Below are 18,605 nucleotides of genomic sequence, written 5' to 3' on the forward strand. Positions count from 1 at the left end.
ATATGTATCTAAATATTTGTGTGTGTAGATATCTGCGTATGTGTGTATGGTTCTATATATGCGTATATGTGTATATAGTTGTGTATATATCTGTGGGTATGTGTATGTGGTTGTGTGTATATCTGTGTGTATATAGATGCACAGATATCTGTGTAAGTGTATATGGTTGTATGTGTGTAGATATCTGTGCATATGTGTATATGGTTGTGTGTATATTTGAGCATATGGTGTGTGTATATCTGTGTATGTATATATTTGTGTATATGTATAGATATCTGTGTATGTATGTGTGTATATTTATGTGTATGTAAATATTTATTTGTATATGTAGATAGCTGCATACGTGTGTATAGTTGTGCATACGATTGTATATTCGTGTGTATGTGTAAATGGTTGTGTATATATCTGTGGGTATGTAGATGTGTAGATATCTGTGTATGTGTATATGATTGTCTTTGTGTATATGCGCAGATATCTGTGCCTATGTGTAAATAGTTGTGTGTATATTCATATGTGTGTATGGTTGTATGTATATGTATATATTTGTGTGTATGTTTAGATATCTGTGCATATGTATATATGGTTGTGTGTATATTTATGTGTCTATATGACTGTGTATCATTGTGTATGTGTAGACATCTGTGTATATGTACATATCTGTATGTGTCTATGATTATTGTATATTTATGTGTATGCATATGTTTTTGTGTTATGTGTAGATACCTGCATATGTTTGTATGGTTGTGTATTTGTGTATATGGTTGTGTGTGTGTTTGTAGACATCTGTGTGTATGTAGATATTTGCATACGTGCATATGGTTGTGGGTCCTTTGTGTGCATGTGTAGACATCTGTGTATGTAGATATTTGCATACGTGCATATGGTTGTGGGTCCCTTGTGTGCATGTGTAGACATCTGTGTGTATGTAGATATTTGCATATGTGTATACGGTTGTGTATGTGTCGATCTCGCTGTGAGTATATGGTTGTGTGTTTTCCTGTGAGTCGTGTACTTGTCTGGGTATGCGTGTACACACAGGTATGAACTCCTGCCAGGGGAATCCACAGGAGGATTCTCCTACCAGCTGTGGTGCCTTCTCCTGGCATTGACTTGATAAAAATCTGAGTCAGCTGGCCTTTTTGTAGTCACACCCGGTTTGCAGACAGCACACCGTCCTCTGACGGTCCTCGAGCCCCTCTAGTCCTGATGTGGCAGGGGCTCGAGCCGGGAGGGGAGCGTTAGGCGTCAGCGTGAGGCTGTTCCGGGCAGCGGCCTGGGCTTGCTCGGAGAGCCACCTTTGCTGTCCCGAAGTTCAATGGTGGTCAAGGTGTGGTTCACTGGGACCACTTCTGTGACTCGCTTAGAAAGGAGCACAGAACATTCGGTCTGAGGACAGGGCTCCAAGCCTGCCGTTGTGGGGCAGGCACCTGAGAACAGTGTGGAGCCTGGATGGCATCGGGCGGCCCCCGCTGGGCTCCCGGGACGGCCCCCGGGGCCTCGTGGCAGCGTTGGGCCCCAGAGGAGCCCACGGGGTCAGAGTCGCCGTCTTCTGGGTGCCGTTGCTGCCCAAATGCCATGCACATTTCGATTTCACATCTCTTTTTGTGACCCTAAAATTTAACCTTAAACAGAGAAAACAAATAAGGGGAATGCGGTTGGCTCTTCAGGCTGGTGAGCCGTTGCCAGACCCTGAGCTTCCACATTCAGTGCCCTGCTGCCCGTCCTCTACATGCCTCCCTGCTCACTTTCCTCGTCCACAGTCTCTGTTCCCCCAACTTTGGTTGAGGGAAAATAACAATTGGGAAGCTTCAGAAAACTGTGGGCGTCGATAGTAAGGCAGGAGACGTCGCCCCGTGTGGGAGAAGTGCCCGCCTGTCTTCTCCCGATGCCACAACTCGGTCTCCATTTTGGTGGCACAAGAGATGTGGTCCTCTGTAGGCACAGCTGGAGAGCTGTGGTGGCAGGTGCTAGGCAGGCCTCGTGGGGCCACCAGATACCCTGTGGGCCCGTCCTTCGAAGAGCCTGTGGCTTAGTGTATGACCCCGTGCACCGAGAACCTGTCATTACTGAAATTCCGGGGCGAACTTCCCAGCCAGTGACTGTTTATGACAGAAGAAGACTTGTGGGTGCCCCAGAGCTTTTGCTATAGCCACAGATGTGCAGCAGGGGGGCGTATGTGTGTGCACGCGCGCGTGTGCACGGGGCTGGGGGCTACCCTCTGCCCTTTCCCCTTCTGACGGGCCGTCCATCCACATCCCCTCCCCCCAGCTGCTCAGTCTGGACTGTTTCGTCCTAGAGCAGGACTTGGACTTGGTCCAGACCTTGATTTTATTCACGTAGCACAGGAGGCCCGGGAGGCCAAGAGACTTGTCCAAGATCAAGCTTCTAGGTCAACAGTTCCTGAACCTTCAGCCCTGGCACACCCCCTTTTTCTAGCAAGTATTTGGGAATGCCCTGAATGAATTGCAAAGGCAGTATCGCTTACCTGCATGTGTTGCGTCTAGACGCCCCGGGACCGTACGGGGAGGATGGAAAGCGGTCATGTGGACAGAGGTGGTCGGTACCTTGGTCTGTGCACACTCTGGGTGGGCTGCAGGGGGAGGGCTGGGAGGTGGGGGCACACGAGGCTGTGAGCATCCCCGGGGGCCTTGCAGCAGCCAGTGCAGACGGGGAGAAGGGGAGTTGAAGTGGACTCGGACCCCCAGAGCGGCTTGGGTTGGTGACATGATTTAACAAACAGGCGAAGAATCTTGGTAAAGTTGTCCCTCCCCCAAAAGTGTCACCTTCCCCGGTTGACTCGCATTTCTGGAAAGTGCAAATGCATATTAAAAATACGTAAAAAAAATGTATCTGGGTGGCGTAGCAACCTTAGCCCTCCGTCTTCTTCACACTGCAGGCTGTAGTCGCAACACGTACCTGGTGTCCCCACACCTACCCTGTGCTCAGAACACGTGTGTGCAGCACACTCCCTGTGCTCTGAACCTCGTATTCGAGGCTCAGCTGTGTCTTTAGGGGTTTTCCTCCCCTGGGGTAGTTCTGGTTTTCATCACGGATTTGCAGACACGAGAGACAGTAGGAGAAAGTTCAGCAGAGTGAAGCCAACATTTGAGAGACGTGTGTACTCACATTAGATTCCAGGATGCAATTTTTAAAAAAAGTTTTTTTTAATGTTTATTTATTTTTGAAAGAGAGAGAGAGAGCACGAGCAGGGGAGGGGCAGACAGAGAGGGAGACACAGAATCCGCAGCAGGCTCCAGGCTCCGAGCTGTCGGCACAGAGCCCGACGCGGGGCTCGAACCCACGAACCGTGAGATCATGACCCGAGCTGGAATCAAGAGTCGGACGCTCAACCCACTGAGCCACCCAGGCGCCCCTCAAGTGTGCAGATTTAACCCTGTGGATGAGTGTTCCCTTCCCAGTGGGTAGACAGTAGTGCTCGGGCAAGCGCCCGCAGCCAGGGATCAATAAAGGCCAAAAGAGCGCTTTGCAAGCCAGTCCCTTCTGCCGCGCAGATGCGGTTATTGAAACCGGGGTAGGTCGCAGGCAACGTTACAAATAACCGTGTACGGTATTTACCCGACCGTAGCCTGCGGGGGTCTTTTCTACTTTACCTTTTGCTTTGTTCACGGTTTGGCCGGACGGTGGTCCCGTCTCAGGCTTCGGGAGGACACGTCTTTCTAACCTCGCCGCTAACCTCGCCGGCCGGGTTTGTGGTCAGGCGGCAGATGTTTCTGTTTTTCATATTTAGGTGTTGAGCCCCGTTTTAAGGTGAAACTCGTGAGAACGTCTGTAGCTCCCCCGATGGCTAAGCCTTCCCTCCCGCTAACTCGCACAGGAGGGCTGAGGGCTCCCTGCCAGCTTTTGGGGCCCTCAAGGGTCTCCTGGGCTGTCCACACGTGGACGAGCAGAGATAACAGAACCTACCAGCGGGCGGGGGACGCCCCTGGCTCTGTCGCCCAGACCGGAGCCCACCTTCTTGGTTCACAGGTGATGTTGAAAAGTTCTCAGTACCCAGAAGACATCACCCACATTTTGGGCCTCTGGCCGGCCTTTTAAGAGGACTGTTCCGTGAAGCATCACATTTCTGAGTTTGGGGCCGGTTCTGCTCAGTCAGTGGCGTCCCTACTAACAGCGGGCGTCTGCAGGTTAAGCACTCACTCAGATTTACGCCAACGTTCTTTTCTCTCCCTTCCTCTGTGCCCCCCACCCCCCGCCCCGCCATGTTTCTCCCAGGCTTCTCTTTGACGCAGATTTAATATTGGAAAGATAGGAGCGTTTTCTGTGTAAATTATGTATTACTAATTTGCCTGTTGCTTTGAGCTGACTTTACAGTTGGCCTACGGTATGCTTTCCCCCATTGTATTTGATGGATGCCAAGAGAACGTTCTCCCTTCCCTTCTTAGTTTCTGACAAAGGGTTCTTTTCTGAGATGTAGCTGCCTGCTCTATGATGTTTCTGTGTTTGCCTGTCCCTCTGATCTCCCTCAGTTATAATAAGGTTCCTGGTTGGGTTTGTCAGCCTCTGATTCAAGTCCCCCAGTCTTTGGATATTCAGGTTTAATGCTTCCTGAAACATTTCCCAGTAATTGGAGCTTTGGCTTGGGGTTCTTTGACAAGAGTTCTTTGATTTATGGAATGAGCTGTCAGACTACCATTAATCATTTGTGTAGCTTTTTCCCATCAGAAGCCCGCCTTTCATGGTGGCAAACGTTCCGATGAATTTCTACATGGCAAAAGAAGATTGTGTATTTCTTTAGATGTACTTCTTTTTTAGCCAATAAAATAGCCTCCGGCCAATTGGCTTGATTAAAGAGCCAACATACTCATTCCCCTGACCTTCTACTAATCTCTTCGGGAAATTAAACATCTTTCCATTAAAATGTCTCCTCCTCCCATACTCCATGCGGGGTGAAGCCCCCAGGGTAGTCGTGGCAAAGGAGCAGTCGATGCCTGTCGGTAGAATTAGGATGTTAGGGGACTACCGGTGACCAACGGAAGGAGGCTGAGCTGGACCCCTGATGCCCCCAAGAAATGCCTCATGTCTCCGTGTGCGACGATGCGGACATTTGATGATTTAGATCATTTCTCAAGCCCACCCATTGTTTGCCTGTCCCAGACGGGACTGTTGGAGCCCATGAGCTTTGGCCACTGTTGAGGGTGTTGACGAGTCTCCAGGATAGACAGGCTAGCTGAGCAGCAGCCCCAAGGGCCATCAGTGGCCCCACCCACTCTGGTCCGGTCACTCCCAGAGCGAGCAGAGAAGGGGAGGGAGTATCTGGTCACTTGGGCCAGCCCAGCAACCCCAAAGGTAGGTTCCAAACCCCAAACAGGCAGAAGAGCCCCTGGCTGCATTCTTCCGGAGGTTCCACGTTCCCGGGGTGCGGTGGTTTAAGAGAACCAGGTCAGACCTCAGGACCCCACTCTTCAATTCTGCCCTTACACCTTCTCTTTTTATGTCCTCTGAAAACAACAGGGGGTTTCTTTCAAAACACTACAATGTTCTGTGGCTCTTTTCTCCTCTGCTCATTGATTTCACTTTCCACTCCTGTGTTCAGGCAACACTCAGAGGCAGAATGCCTCCTGAACTGGGTTCCAAGTGGGTTTTTTTTTTTAATGTTTATTTATTTTTGACAGAGAGAGGGGGGCAGAGTGTGAGTGGGGGAGGGGCAGAGAGAGAGGGAGACCCAGAATCCTAAGCAGGCTCCGGGCTCTGAGCTGTCAGCGCAGAGCCTGATGCGGGGCTCGAACTCACGAGTTGTGAGATCACGACCTGAGCTGAAGTCGGTCGCCCGACCAGCTGAGCCACCCAGGCGCCCCCGGTTCCAAGTGGGTTTTATTGCTGTGAGCAGACTTTTTCCTGGCTGCCTGCATCCTTGATGGATTGGGGTTTCTGAGCGCCCAGAATGGACGCCACGGGAGGAGCCAATGTGGGGTTCTCTCTCAGTGTCGCTAATTAGTGAGCGGAGCCCTTGAGAGCCACAGCATTTTAGTGCCAACGAGTAGGATGTTAGAGCATGAAGGCAGAGGAAGACTTTTCTTTTTTAATTCAGTCCTGGAAACTATACGTCCATAACCCTCAGAGTTGCTTACCATTCATCCCTGAGGTGTTTGCCCTTTGAGGTTCGTTTCGGGGAGCTCGGACAGCGTGCATTTACTTTTTTCTCGCGTTATTCACAGCTGTGCTTTCTACAGGGGTGACTGCTAGCCGCATGTGGCTGTTGAAAATACGCAACGTTAGGTGAAACCAGTTTACCTCTTCAGTCACCCTGTAATCTGTAATCGTATTTTACCGCTCAGTGGCCCCTACGGTTACCATGTTGGACAGCACCGATCTGCGGCCAGTTCTGTTGGACCGCACCTCTCTAGGACGCAGGAGAACTCTGCCTTTAGACACCAAGCCCCCTCCGCCGCTCCTGACCACCTTAACCAAGCCGTTTGACAGACTAACCCCCTTTCCAAGGGATGGCTGGACTTCCAAATGAGACCGTTTTGGGTATTCAGTAAGAGTAACTCTGTAGGAGCGTTTTCAGGGAAAAAAATTCTTACCTCTTCTAATAGTAGTTCCTAGATTGAATAAAGATAGCAAGTGATTAGATAATTATCATAATGGCAGCTATTTTTGTTGCGTACCTGCTGTGTCCCAGGGATTTTGTTCTAAACGCTTTCCAGTATTAACTCTTGTTCCTCAAAGTTAAACCACCGCACGAGGTGTGGTGCTATGTTGTCTCCTTTCGGCCAGAGGCACAGAGAGGTTAAGCAACCTGGCCCGTATCACACAGCTAATAAGCGGTTGAACGCAGTCAGCGTGACATCACCTGCCTCTCAGCTCTGCGGGTGGCACTGAAATATCCAGAATGCCTCCCCCATGAGGGGAGTAGCAAGCTGGTCAGGGTAGTGTAGAAAACACGCCAAATACATGTAAGAGGGTGGCTCAGACTCCGACGATATTAGCAAATTCTAATGAGTATTCTATACTCTGGGCACAGTAGAAATAAAACAACTTCTCAAAGGACAGTTGTGGTACTTCAGACGGTTTTGGGGAGATAACTAATCATTTAACATTTATTAAGGCAGACTTTTTATTTTATTTCTAAATTTTTATTTTTTTATTTATTTTGAGAGAGAGAGAGCGTGAGCAGCAGAAGAGCAGAGAGAGAAGAGAGGGAGGAAGAGAATCCCAAGCAGGTTCTGCCCTGACAGCGCGGAGAGCCCGACTCGGGGCTCGATCTCGTGAACCCGCGAGATCTTGACCTGAGCCGAAGTCAGACGCTTAACTGAGCCACCCAGGCGCCCAAGATAATTAATCTTTTAGATCGGAAGTTGGCAAACCAGGACCCGCAGGCTACGACCCAACCTGCTGTTGTGTTTCTGTTCATAAAACATTATTAGAATACAACAGCGGGCCTTGTTGATGTACCGTCTGTGGCCTCCGTCCTCATTAGATTTGCATAGCTGGGGAGCTGGAACAGATCACATGATCTGCCAAAGGTAAAGCACTTGCTTCCTAGCCCTTTCCAGAAACAGTGTGCTGACCCTGGAGTGGATCCTAGGTAGCCGCTCTCGTTAGCAGTGGTGGATTTGCGGACTTGAGGAATGACCCGAGATTGTCGGCAGGGCCCGAATAATTCCGTGGTTTCATTGTGGGTCACCGTCGCTGCATGCAGCCCCTGCCACACACCAGGCACACCTGAGTTAGTGCTGGCGGTAAACTGGGCGTCACAGCGACCCTCGGGTGCCCGCGTCTCAGCGACCTGACTGCCTGACACGTGCGACTTCTGATGGGTCCCCTAGTTCTCCGCGTGCATGGACCCCTCCCCCCTCGCTCTTCTGTGCTCTCCCTTGTCAGGAGACAGGTGCACACGAGTCACTTAATAAATGCTGCCGCCCCTTAGAGGTCATAGCAGAGCGATCTAAGACGGCAAATGTTTAAAGCAGCCGTTCTGTACAGTTTGTATCCCATTACGAAGCTAACGTAGATCAAATTTCTCCAAAAATCTTCTGCCAGTTTGTAAAGTTTATTGTTTGAGGGAGAGAGGGCACTCCGACGCATGCCAGCAGGGGAGGGGCAGAGAGAGAGGGAGAGAGGGAATCCCAAGCAGGCTCCACACTGTCAGCACGGAGCCCGACGCGGGGCTCAAACCCGCAAAGTGCGAGATCATGACCTGAGCGGAAATCCAGAGTCAGATGCTTAACTGACTGAGCCACCCAGGTGCCCCATGTCTGCCAGACATTTTAAAAATAACTCTTTTTTTTTTTTTCTGATTGTGGAAGTTAAGTATGCAGAAATTGTAGATGGGCCTAAAAAACGAGGGGAGTCTCCCCTACACACCCCACCACCCAAGGGAGCCACCGACATTTTTCTTGTACCTTATTCCTGTGTCGTTGAAAATGACTTAGTCTGTTTCGGTTTTATGTAATATTCCATCATAGAGATATGGTTTGCTAAACTGTTTCCTTTTTACTGGGGCTTAGGTTGTTTCCAACCATTTGCTATTATAGATAAAACATAATGGCTGTCTTTGTACCTGAGTCTCCACGTGCATCATGGGCGTTTCCTTAGGATCAAATTCTCAGAAGCGTGATTACCGAATTAAAAACTGTTAAATATAGTTAAAGCTTAAGAGATGTGCGCACCACCCCCCACCCCACCCCCCACCCAAAAGAGGTCATATCATCTCCGATTTAACTTCCTTCCTGACCTCAGGCAAGACTGCATTAGCCCATGTAACCCTACAACAAGGACTGAGTGTTCAGTGATAAATCAGCGAAATAAAAACCACAGGCAAATGGGGGCACTTTCCACTGATCTGTTTGGTGATTTGACACTTCTCTGAGGAAGTGGACAGTTTTCCTAGGGTGAGTGTGGTGTGAATGCTCACATATTTGCCTAGAGACCTTCTTTGGGTCCTTTGCTGTAAATCAGCAGAGTTTTTAAACTCAGCTGGGTAAGAGAATTACTTTACAGGTTGGGACACCACAGGGCCATGACACCTGCTGTCCTCCCTCCCGAAAGTCCTTCCTATGTGGCTCGTTGTCTTTGTGCGTGTCTCACACACATGTGGTTGCTTTGCAGACGCCCGGGTCACCTCCACGTCACTGCCAACCCCCCCCCCTCCCCCCACCGATTTATTCTCTGGAGAGTCCTTAACACTCTTTATCACCACTTGGAATTTTGTGGATTCGTTTGTTTACTGTCGGTCTCCCCAAGGGCAGGATTCTCCTCTGCCCTTGACCATCGTCTGAATCCCTTCATGTTTTGTTATGAGTATAATGAGCTTTGGAGCCTTGGGGACAACCTGGAGAAGGAGCCTGTGACATCAGGAGGAAGGCCGTGGAGGTGGAGGGGATCACTTGGTATTTTCACACTGATTGTACATGTGAATCTGAACCCCGGGCCACAGCCCGCGGCCCCTCCCTGTGTCACAGAGAAGCCACTGCAGGGCCCCTGTGAAGCCAGAGGGCCAGGCAGGTGCCCAGGTTTGATTTCTGCCTTCAAAGGCTCATCCAGTTAAGTAAAGCCCCTGACTTACTGGCTTCACAGGGGCAGATGTCGACCCCGGTACCTCCCTCACACGTGGCACGGAACCACTGCTACCCAAATGCTAGTGATCGTGTCTTGTGGGAAATGCCACTTGGTCAGCAGGGCCACTGTTAGTCCTGAAGAGTTGACCGTAAAACCCCCCCGGCGCTTAGCACAGCGGTCTCCGCCACGGTGACCGGCCGCCGTGTCAGCACGCGGGTTCACAGACGAATACGATGCCTTCCCTCGTGTTCCGCCAGGTCCAGCACGTACCGCTCCAAGGGCTTTGACGTCACCGTCAAGTACACGCAAGGGAGCTGGACCGGCTTCGTGGGGGAGGACGTGGTCACCATCCCGAAAGGCTTCAATAGCTCATTTCTTGTCAACATTGCCACTATCTTCGAGTCAGAGAACTTCTTTCTGCCCGGTGTCAAATGGAACGGGATTCTGGGACTCGCGTATGCTGCCCTGGCCAAGGTAAGGCCAGCGTGGGCCTGAGTGCTTCAGAGGTGGGACGCGTCTGGGGCCAGTGCTCGGACGGGCGGCAGGTGGGTCCGGGCCGCGGGGCGCAGGCGGTCTGTGAGACTCCCGTGGTGGAGGCAGACCGTGGTCACACAGTGCATCGTGTTTCTGGGCATCTTTGAAGCTTAAGGTAAACGGTGCAGTCCTTCGAACTTTCCTGCCAAGATACACCCGAAGCATCACTTTCCCTTATTTATCTTAGTTCTGCTTATTTTACTTCTGCCGTGTAAAAATGTTAACAGAACCTGAATCACTTGAATTATGGTGGTGACGGGTTTTTCTTCGGGTAGGGTCAAAAGAAAACACATTTTTTTTTTTAACGTTTATTTACTTTTGAGACAGAGAGAGACAGAGCATGAACAGGGGAGGGTCAGAGAGAGAGAGGGAGACACAGTATCTGAAACAGGCTCCAGGCTCTGAGCTGTCGGCACAGAGCCCGATGTGGGGCTCGAGCTCACGGACCTCGAGATCATGACCTGAGCCGAAGTCGGATTCCCACCCGACTGAGCCACCCCGACGCCCCAAAAAGACATTTATTAAACTCCCACCTTCGCGTGGAGACACGGAGCCTGCAGGAGGTCCTGAACCTCAGCCGGGAGGCTCCCCACCACGGAGGAGAGCGTCGTGCTTTCTTGCTGTGGCTGCAGACACCCCTGCGGAGCCCCCCCCCCCCCACCGCCCTGGAGCCCAAGTGGGGCCTGAATGCACGTCCTAGGGACCGCCAGCCAGTGGCCCAGGAGGTGCGGGGGGAAAGCGTGGAACCCTCGCTCTCTTCAGCATCAGAACCTGCACAAAATGGGAAAGACAGAATTGAATGTTCTCCAAACATTTGGACTCAGGCCGGCCCAAAGGAAGGGACATTGGTGTGCAGGAGTGTGGGGGGGGGGGGGCTTGCTCACAGGCCGGGGGATTTCCATCAGGAAGGGAGCCAGAGGCCAGCAGATTAGGACCCAGGGTGTGCCCGGGGCTCGGGCTGTGCACACCTGAGCAAAGCGGGAGGTCACCCCACCTAGTCTGCAGCGGGCACCACACCTTGCCCTGCTCATTGTTCGGTGCCAGGCTTGGAGCCAGAGCGGAGTGTGAAACCACAAGGCACACGCATGTAGGACCTACCCACCCAGTAACGGCGGAGCCCCCCGTGGTCCGTGAGGGCCCAGGAGGGGGGGCCTGTTTTCTCTCCCTGCAAGGACGTTTATTCCAGCCCAAGCCCCCTAGTAAACGGTGCAGGGGGGCCAGGCGGGGAGGGGGCAGCAGGGAGGGGTCAGGGGAGGTTCCCAACCCTGTGGCTTCTCAAGGAGAGACAGCCCGTGAGGCACATCACAGGATGTTGGTTCCCTTGAATCTTGAGACCTCCCCATGAGGCCAACTTTGGAAGGCCGTGTTCTCCCATTTTATGGCTGTGCAGACTGAGGGTCAGAGAAGCTTACCTTCCTTGCCCAGAGCCCGTCTGCAGACCCGGGGGGGGGGGTTCTGGAGCCCCCTTTTCCTCTCAGTACTGTGTGGCGAGCTTAATGGGAAATCTGCAGACTCTTGACCTACATTCCTTTTTGTTAAGTTTATTTTTATTGATTTTGAGAGGTAGAGGGGAGGGGGAGGAGCAGAGAGAGAGCAAGGATCCCAAGCAGGCTCCCAGCTGTCAGCACAGAGCCCCACACGGGGCCCGATCCTATGAACCACGACGAGCTCAAGAGTCCTACACACAACCGACTGAGCCACCCAGGCACCCCAATCACCTACCTTCCTAAATGCGATTTCCCCGACAGCGTGACCAAGGACAAACCATTCCGTGTTTACCTGACATTGACCGCGAAAGGTGTGCCCGGTTGGTGTCACGGCGGATTATTTGGAGGATGGCAGAATGAAGCTGAATTTCCCGGAATTGATAATGTTGATAATAAACTTCCTGGGAAGTAATGAGTCCGGGGTCCCTTGGGGTGTCCGGACTCCCCACGTGACCTTTCTGTGCGTGAAATTCCGAGATTACCAGCGATGGGGTCCCGTCCCAGGCTGGGGGAGGCAGTCGCGGGATGGGTGGGGTGAGGCGCGTGGCGGGAGACCCGTGCCAGGCGGCGCAGTCTGGACTGGGGTCTGGAAGAGACTGGCCGAGCCACTCAGCGGCCACCACAGCGTGTGGTGTCTCGGTCCCCCTACACGCCTCCTGAATCTGGTTCTCTTGGTGGATCCTGGCACCTGTGTGTTTTTAAACCTCAAGAGGGATCCTGAGGCACCGTCCTCCTGAAAAGTGACTCGACAGAGTGACAATGGATCCCTTGCCGGGCACCAGGCACTATTCCAAGTCCTTTGTGCGTATGGACCCATTTGAGTCCCACGACAGCTCTAGGAGGCTATTATTTTCCCATTTTCCAGATAAAGAAACAAAGGAACAAGTCACACGGCTGGCAAGGGATGGAGCCAGAATTTAGTTCCAGGCAGCGTTTATTTACTTCGCTGCCTCCCATGCGGGTGACCGGAGGCACAGCGGCCTGGGTCAGCACCACACCCGGCCTCCTGCAGGAGGGGACTTTGTCTCTCCGTCATCGACCCAGATGCCAAGTCCTCTGCCCACCTCGCGTACAGAGATTGTGCCGACTCCTGGCAGAGAGTCGTGGAAGCAGGACTAGGAGGCCAGAGACAATAGAGTTAAATACGTGGGAAGATTTCTCGTGGCCAGCAGGCTCTTCTCCTGCTCCCCCCAGAATTTCAGTTTTAATTCTTACAGGTAGCAAGTAGTTCTGACGGTGACCGTCGGTGGTCAGAATGTGCCAATGGCACCTGTGCCACCACAGGCGAGTTTCCGTCAAGAACCAACTCCGAGGGGCGCCTGGGTGACTCGGTCGGTTGAGCGCCTGCCTCTTGGTTTCGGCTCAGGTCATGATCTCACGGTTTGTGGGTTTGAGCCCCGCGTCGGGCTCTGTGCTGACCCCCACGGAGCCTGCTTGAGATTCGCCCTCTCTCTCTGCCCTTCCCCAGCTTGCCCTCTCTCTCTCTCTCTCTCTCTCTCTCTCTCTCTCAAAAGAAATAAACTTAAGAAACTAACAACTCCAAGTGACTGGTATCTCCCAGTTGTCAAAAATCTGCCCGGAGGTCCCTGACCTGCCCTGAGACCGCCAGGGGGAGGCCCACCCCCAGCTCAGAGCCGCTCGCACACCGTGCCTCTTCCTCTGAGTCCTGGAGACTTGGGGGTGCCCAAGTGACTGCCAGCTCCACGGGAAGGGGGGCACGGGCCGCTTGGGCCCAGCAGGGAATAGGGGCTTTTCAACCTGAGGATCCCAGGACTGTCCCTTCCCTGCTGCTTTCCTGCTCCCCGGCGTTCAGTGGGTGCTGTGATCAGGGATGTCTCGCGGCGCCAGACGACCGTGGCTGAAAGGAGTGAGTGACGTTTTCTGAAGCCACAAAGGCCGCACCTGGAGACCGTTCTCTCGTTACTCTGAGATGGCCATGATTAGAGTTCACCACCCATCTCGGCAACCTACTTCCACATCTCACCCCTGCCTCCCGGAAAGTCGTGGTGACAAATGAGACGGTGTCGCGGTTGCTCTACAAATACCCTCTTCTTTTTGCATGCCGTCCCCGCGCAGGGGCCTCGCCAATCTACTGTATCGCTCCAATTTTAGAAATACTGTCTTATTTTTACAACAGAGCCGCTCCAGCGGGGAAAATGCCGCCTGGTGGGAAGTCTGTTGTAGGTTTTTCGGAATTACTGCAGCTTGTTTGTTGTTTAGCGTGAGACAAATGAGGAAAACGGTTTGTACATCACGCGTGGTGTCTGCTTTGGGTCACTCATCTGTTCTGTCGCCGTTTTCCCTCCTACAGCCGTCAAGTTCCCTGGAGACATTCTTTGATTCTCTGGTGGCACAAGCGAGAATCCCCAACGTCTTCTCCATGCAGATGTGTGGGGCGGGACTGCCCGTCGCTGGATCCGGTACCAACGGAGGTAGTCTTGTGGGTATCTTTTAGTCTTAAAGGGGGGGAAAGATCACAAATCAATCGGGCAGTTTTTTCTGTTTTATTGACACCCTGATAGGAATAGGAGACGTGGGCGCATGCAGAAGTCCTGTGGAATTTTGATAACCTTTGTTCTAGAACCTTTAGAAAACGGATACAATTGGGAATTATTTTTATCTTTCCTAATTACCTTGCCATCCAAAAGCTGATGATTGTCATTGCTTCCCCCAAATCCATTAAAGCTTCTTAAAAAAGTTTTTTTTCTTTGAAGGGTAACAGTTTTTGGCAGGTTGGGGAGGGGCAGGTGAGGAACCGTAGGGGGTGCGGTGAGCGGGCTTTTCTCTGCCTTGGGGAAGCAGAGGGAAATGCTGGTGATGTCATCAGTGCGGTGGGGAGACAGGCACACCTGTATATCCTTTGTCTCTCTGTGCGCACGCGTGCGCGCACAGCGGAAAGCTTTCTATTACACAGACAGATCAAGGCCATCAGCGCTGTGGATATGCTGTGGCCTGGGCGTCCCCTCAGTGAGCCCTGCACCCCGATGTCTAAAGCAGGAGGTGACAGGGACGATGTACAAGAAGGGCACCTCAGGGCACGTGCCCACAACACCTCTAATCGAAGCAAGCCCAGTTGCTTTCGTTTGCTAACAGTACACAGAGTCTTTTTATTTTTTTTAACGTTTATTCATTTTTTGATAGAGACAGAGCGTGAGTGGGGGAAGGGCAGAGAGAGAGGGAGACGCAGAAGCAGAAGCGGGCTCCAGGCTCCGAGCTGTCAGCACAGAGCCCGACGCGGGGCTCGAACTCACGGGCCGTGAGATCTTGACCTGAGCCGAAGTCGGACGCCCAACCGACTGAGCCACCCAGGCGCCCCGAGTACACACGATCTTAATACCTTATGTACCCCCTTTTCTGGACAGAGGGCAGCCTAGGATTCATGGGGCGATGTTTCATAGTTTGACAGCATGCAGTTTGGGGTAGGGAAGCTCTTCTGTTCTGCTTTCCACGCACAATTGCAAGACAGTAAGTCTAAGTCCTCTGAGGAACGAAATTCCCGTCAATCAACGCAGTTAACTATTTCGCTTCAGGTGTTTGGAGGAAGCGAAGTCTCGAGACCATAAGGCTAAATTGTGTGTACTTCCTTTACATAATGGAAACCCCCAGAGCATCTCGATTAGACTAGGGTATGATATTGTTGGACCTTTGGATACATGGCCCCCAAACGTTCCCTGTTTAATTTTCAAGCATAGCTATCTGTTTTGTAACATCACAATAATGTGAAGGTACTGATCCCAGTGAGGATTCACCTTCTGATCGCATGCTTTCTCTGTGTAACGTGTTGCTATGCCTACGTATTTTTTCTTACCCCCATAAATATTTTTCTTCTCAGGTCCTGGGTGGAATTGAACCGAGTTTGTACAAAGGAGACATCTGGTATACCCCTATTAAGGAGGAGTGGTATTACCAGATAGAAATTCTGAAATTGGAAATTGGAGGCCAGAGCCTTAATCTGGACTGCAGAGAGGTATTTGCACCGTGATCTCTTTGTGTCTACCCTTGTGTGGCTGGGTCGCTTAAATACTACCGCTGGGACCCGAATAGAAAAATAGAAGGTCCATTACATTAAAAGAGAAATCAAAGATTCATTACATTAAAAGTTATAGGGCCTTTTTGTATGATAATGAACTCCTCCTTCCAGAAAATTTGTTTCCTTCCAGTCACTTGGCTTCGCAGGGGAAAATTAGCATAAAATGGTGTGTGCGGAGGAGTGTCCAGGGGCCACGGCTTTCACTGTTCGTCTGGGCCTGATGGTGACTGGACTGTGTTGAAGAGAATGGAATAAGCAGGTTTCGTCAGTGCGACGGGGAAAGGCGGCAGGGGGGCGGGGGGGGGCTAGAAATAAGCAAAATGAAACTCAGATCATCAGCTTAATCCTCCATTCGCCACCCCCCCCCCCGCCCTCCCCAGCGCTCAGCTGTCACTCGAGGGGGCGCACCTCGCCTGTCCTCGCGGGAGGCACATGTGTAGAGCTGGGGCACAAAGTCACGTATGAGCCGTATTCACACCCTGTCTGCGTCTGGCTCCTTTGTGGCCACGATGGCATTATGAGGAGGACAACGTGACGAGGTGGGCCTGGTTTGTAGAATGTTCAGGATGAAAAATACAAAACCAAACGAGCTTTCAGGATGGTTTATAAAAACCACAGCATTTCATTAAATCCCCACCTGCCATCGCTTCCTTACGGTCCATGCCTTCTGCCACCAGTTCCCAAACGCACACCCGTCAGAGCTCGATAAAGCGGTGCTCCCTTGCACTGCGATAGGCCCCAAAGCCGGTTTGTCGTCAGAGACCCTTATCTGCCGTCAAAGAATCCGGCGGTAGAACCAAATGGGAGGGCCTACAATAAAATACAAATTCCACATGTGGGTGTGAGAGCCTTTTCCTGAACGTGGCTGTGCTTCCATCAAATGCAGGTAGCAGGTGTCTGTTAAATAAAGACTGTCTGTCCTTCTCTTTCTCCATTTGTGGGATAACACTTGACTGTATGATTTGTATACATGGTAATTAACATGTCGCGCCCGTCTGGAAAGCCAAGTGGGTCTTTGCCCTCGGGGGCTCCTCCGAGGACATTTGAGCGCCCCCAAATGGGGGAATTTCTGCTTGGAGAGAGCTGTGGACGGCGGTCACGTCACTTCCTTTTCCTGGCCTCAGTTTCCTTATCCGGGAAGTGAGCATTTGGGTTAGTGTCCAAGTTCCAAGAATAGGAAAGGAATTTAGCCACCAGTGAGGGACCACGGCTGCCTGGATCTGTATGTAGCAATGACAGCAATAGCAGGCTGCAGCCACGCATCGATTATGGAGTTTCATGTCTGTGCCTTTTCCCCGCTAACTCTCCTCTGTTCTAGTACAATGCAGACAAAGCCATCGTGGATAGCGGCACCACACTTCTGCGCCTGCCCCAGAAGGTGTTTGATGCGGTCGTTGAAGCCGTGGCCCGCACGTCTCTGGTGAGTCCTCGGGGCGCTGATAAATCTCGGGGACCGCCAGGTCATGACCACGTGCTGAGGGGTACTGCTTTGTACTCCCAATAGTCATCATCTGAGGATTTTGAGGGGCTGGGTGTTTTTTTTTTTTTTTAAACTATGACTTATTAAATTCACAGTCTTACTCTTAACCAGCAAAGAATTTCTTTACTTTAACCTCAGAGGACTTGGATTTGAAGGTGCAATGCTGTTTAGTGTTTCAAATAATAGTGTAGTGGGTGTAGGACTTTTTTTTTTTTAATCTAAGAAAAAAAAATCCACTTGGTAATACTCTGTATTAAAGTACACGGTAGACAGAGGATATATTTGCAGCCTGTAAAACAAAACAAATAAACCAAAAATTGTACTCTTTTTTTTTTTTTTGGCCTTCATCCAAGCTGTGCTGGAATTTTAATTCCTTACTTCTGTAAAAGAATGTGATTCACAGAAGACGAAGGTCAATCAAAATCAAGCCCGCGTAATCATGATTAAAACCACGGCCAAGGGCGGCATGCATTTTGGAGAACTGGCTGACGGGTGTTCCAGTATGGCTCCAACTTTCCAGTTGGTTCGGGGCAACGGGATGGACCAAAGGCATTGACTGGGGAAGAGCACAGCTTCAGGGGTCTGATGCGCTTGAACGTAGCTAGGTGCCCGGGGTAGGATTCGGGCCCTCGGAGTCTCCATGCCCTCGTCGCCGGGCTGTCGTGAGGGCCGAGGTAGAAAGCCCCCACAGGGTGATGCTCGGGGAGAGGAAGCCTCTGTTTCATGTTCAAACCACGGTGCCGCTGCTGCTCCTTGTTCGGACGCGTGCCAAACGTTTCCCTCAGCTTCTTGGGTGTTTTCATAAGCCTCTGTCTGCACAGGGCCACGCTTGCAAGGTCACCAAAAGCGCGCGTCTCCCACCCAGAGTCTTTCTCCTGGTACGAATGCCGGCCCGACCGTCCCACTGCTCCACTGGCCGGATTCAAAGAACCAGTGATCGGAACATGCGTAGCAGTTGCTTTGTGACAGCTTCTCACAGAAGCATGGGGAGGAGCACGGGGCTTTTGGTTGTCCTGAACCAGACTTCAAGAGTCCGAGACCGTCATGGGAAGAGCGGCAGGTGATCCGAGAGGACGAAGAGGGGCCGTGAAACAGACGTAGGGCCGAGGCCCTTTTTGAGCTTGAGAGGATTTCCAGGCAGCAGCGGTCAAAAAGCCAGAGTAAAGCTCCTCTCTTGTCTCGTATCTGCTGAATCAGAAAAAAGTGGCAAGTAAAGTTTTTAGTGCCCTAAATTCAGAACGCTGGCTGAAAATCAGACCATGCTTAAAATAAGGAGCCATATGCTGATTTTCTTCAGTAGTGAAAATGTCCTCAGCAGACCTGACATGAGCCTCTTCAGACGGAGTATTCTGGGCCGTAAATGTGTTCGGGCTTATCCTGCAGAAATGCTCGATGCGTGTGTATGTGTGACCCCAGCCAGCCTGTGGCCAGCCCCGGCCTGTGCGGGGCCCACGACCCCCGCCCCTGTGTGAGCCCCGCGGGGAGAGAGCGGGCCACGCCTGCCAGGCGCTGGGACCCCAGACGGCGTCACAGCCCCCGTTCAGCGGCGACG

General features: G+C 51.7%; 1 protein-coding gene across 3 annotated transcripts in view; it reads left to right on the plus strand.

The window, feature by feature from the left end:
• BACE2 (beta-secretase 2) overlaps positions 1 to 18,605 on the plus strand; it is a 91,772-nt gene that overhangs the window by 40,819 nt on the left and 32,348 nt on the right. For all 3 annotated transcript variants that reach the window (XM_058732061.1, XM_058732059.1, XM_058732060.1), the window contains exons 3-6: positions 9,780 to 9,996; positions 13,855 to 13,983; positions 15,376 to 15,510; positions 16,892 to 16,993. In XM_058732061.1, the coding sequence (XP_058588044.1) occupies positions 9,780 to 9,996; positions 13,855 to 13,983; positions 15,376 to 15,510; positions 16,892 to 16,993 (583 nt within the window). The remainder of the gene's footprint in view (positions 1 to 9,779; positions 9,997 to 13,854; positions 13,984 to 15,375; positions 15,511 to 16,891; positions 16,994 to 18,605) is intronic.

The sequence above is a fragment of the Neofelis nebulosa genome, chromosome 5 (genome assembly GCF_028018385.1).
Source record: "Neofelis nebulosa isolate mNeoNeb1 chromosome 5, mNeoNeb1.pri, whole genome shotgun sequence".
Classification (NCBI taxonomy): domain Eukaryota; kingdom Metazoa; phylum Chordata; class Mammalia; order Carnivora; family Felidae; genus Neofelis; species Neofelis nebulosa.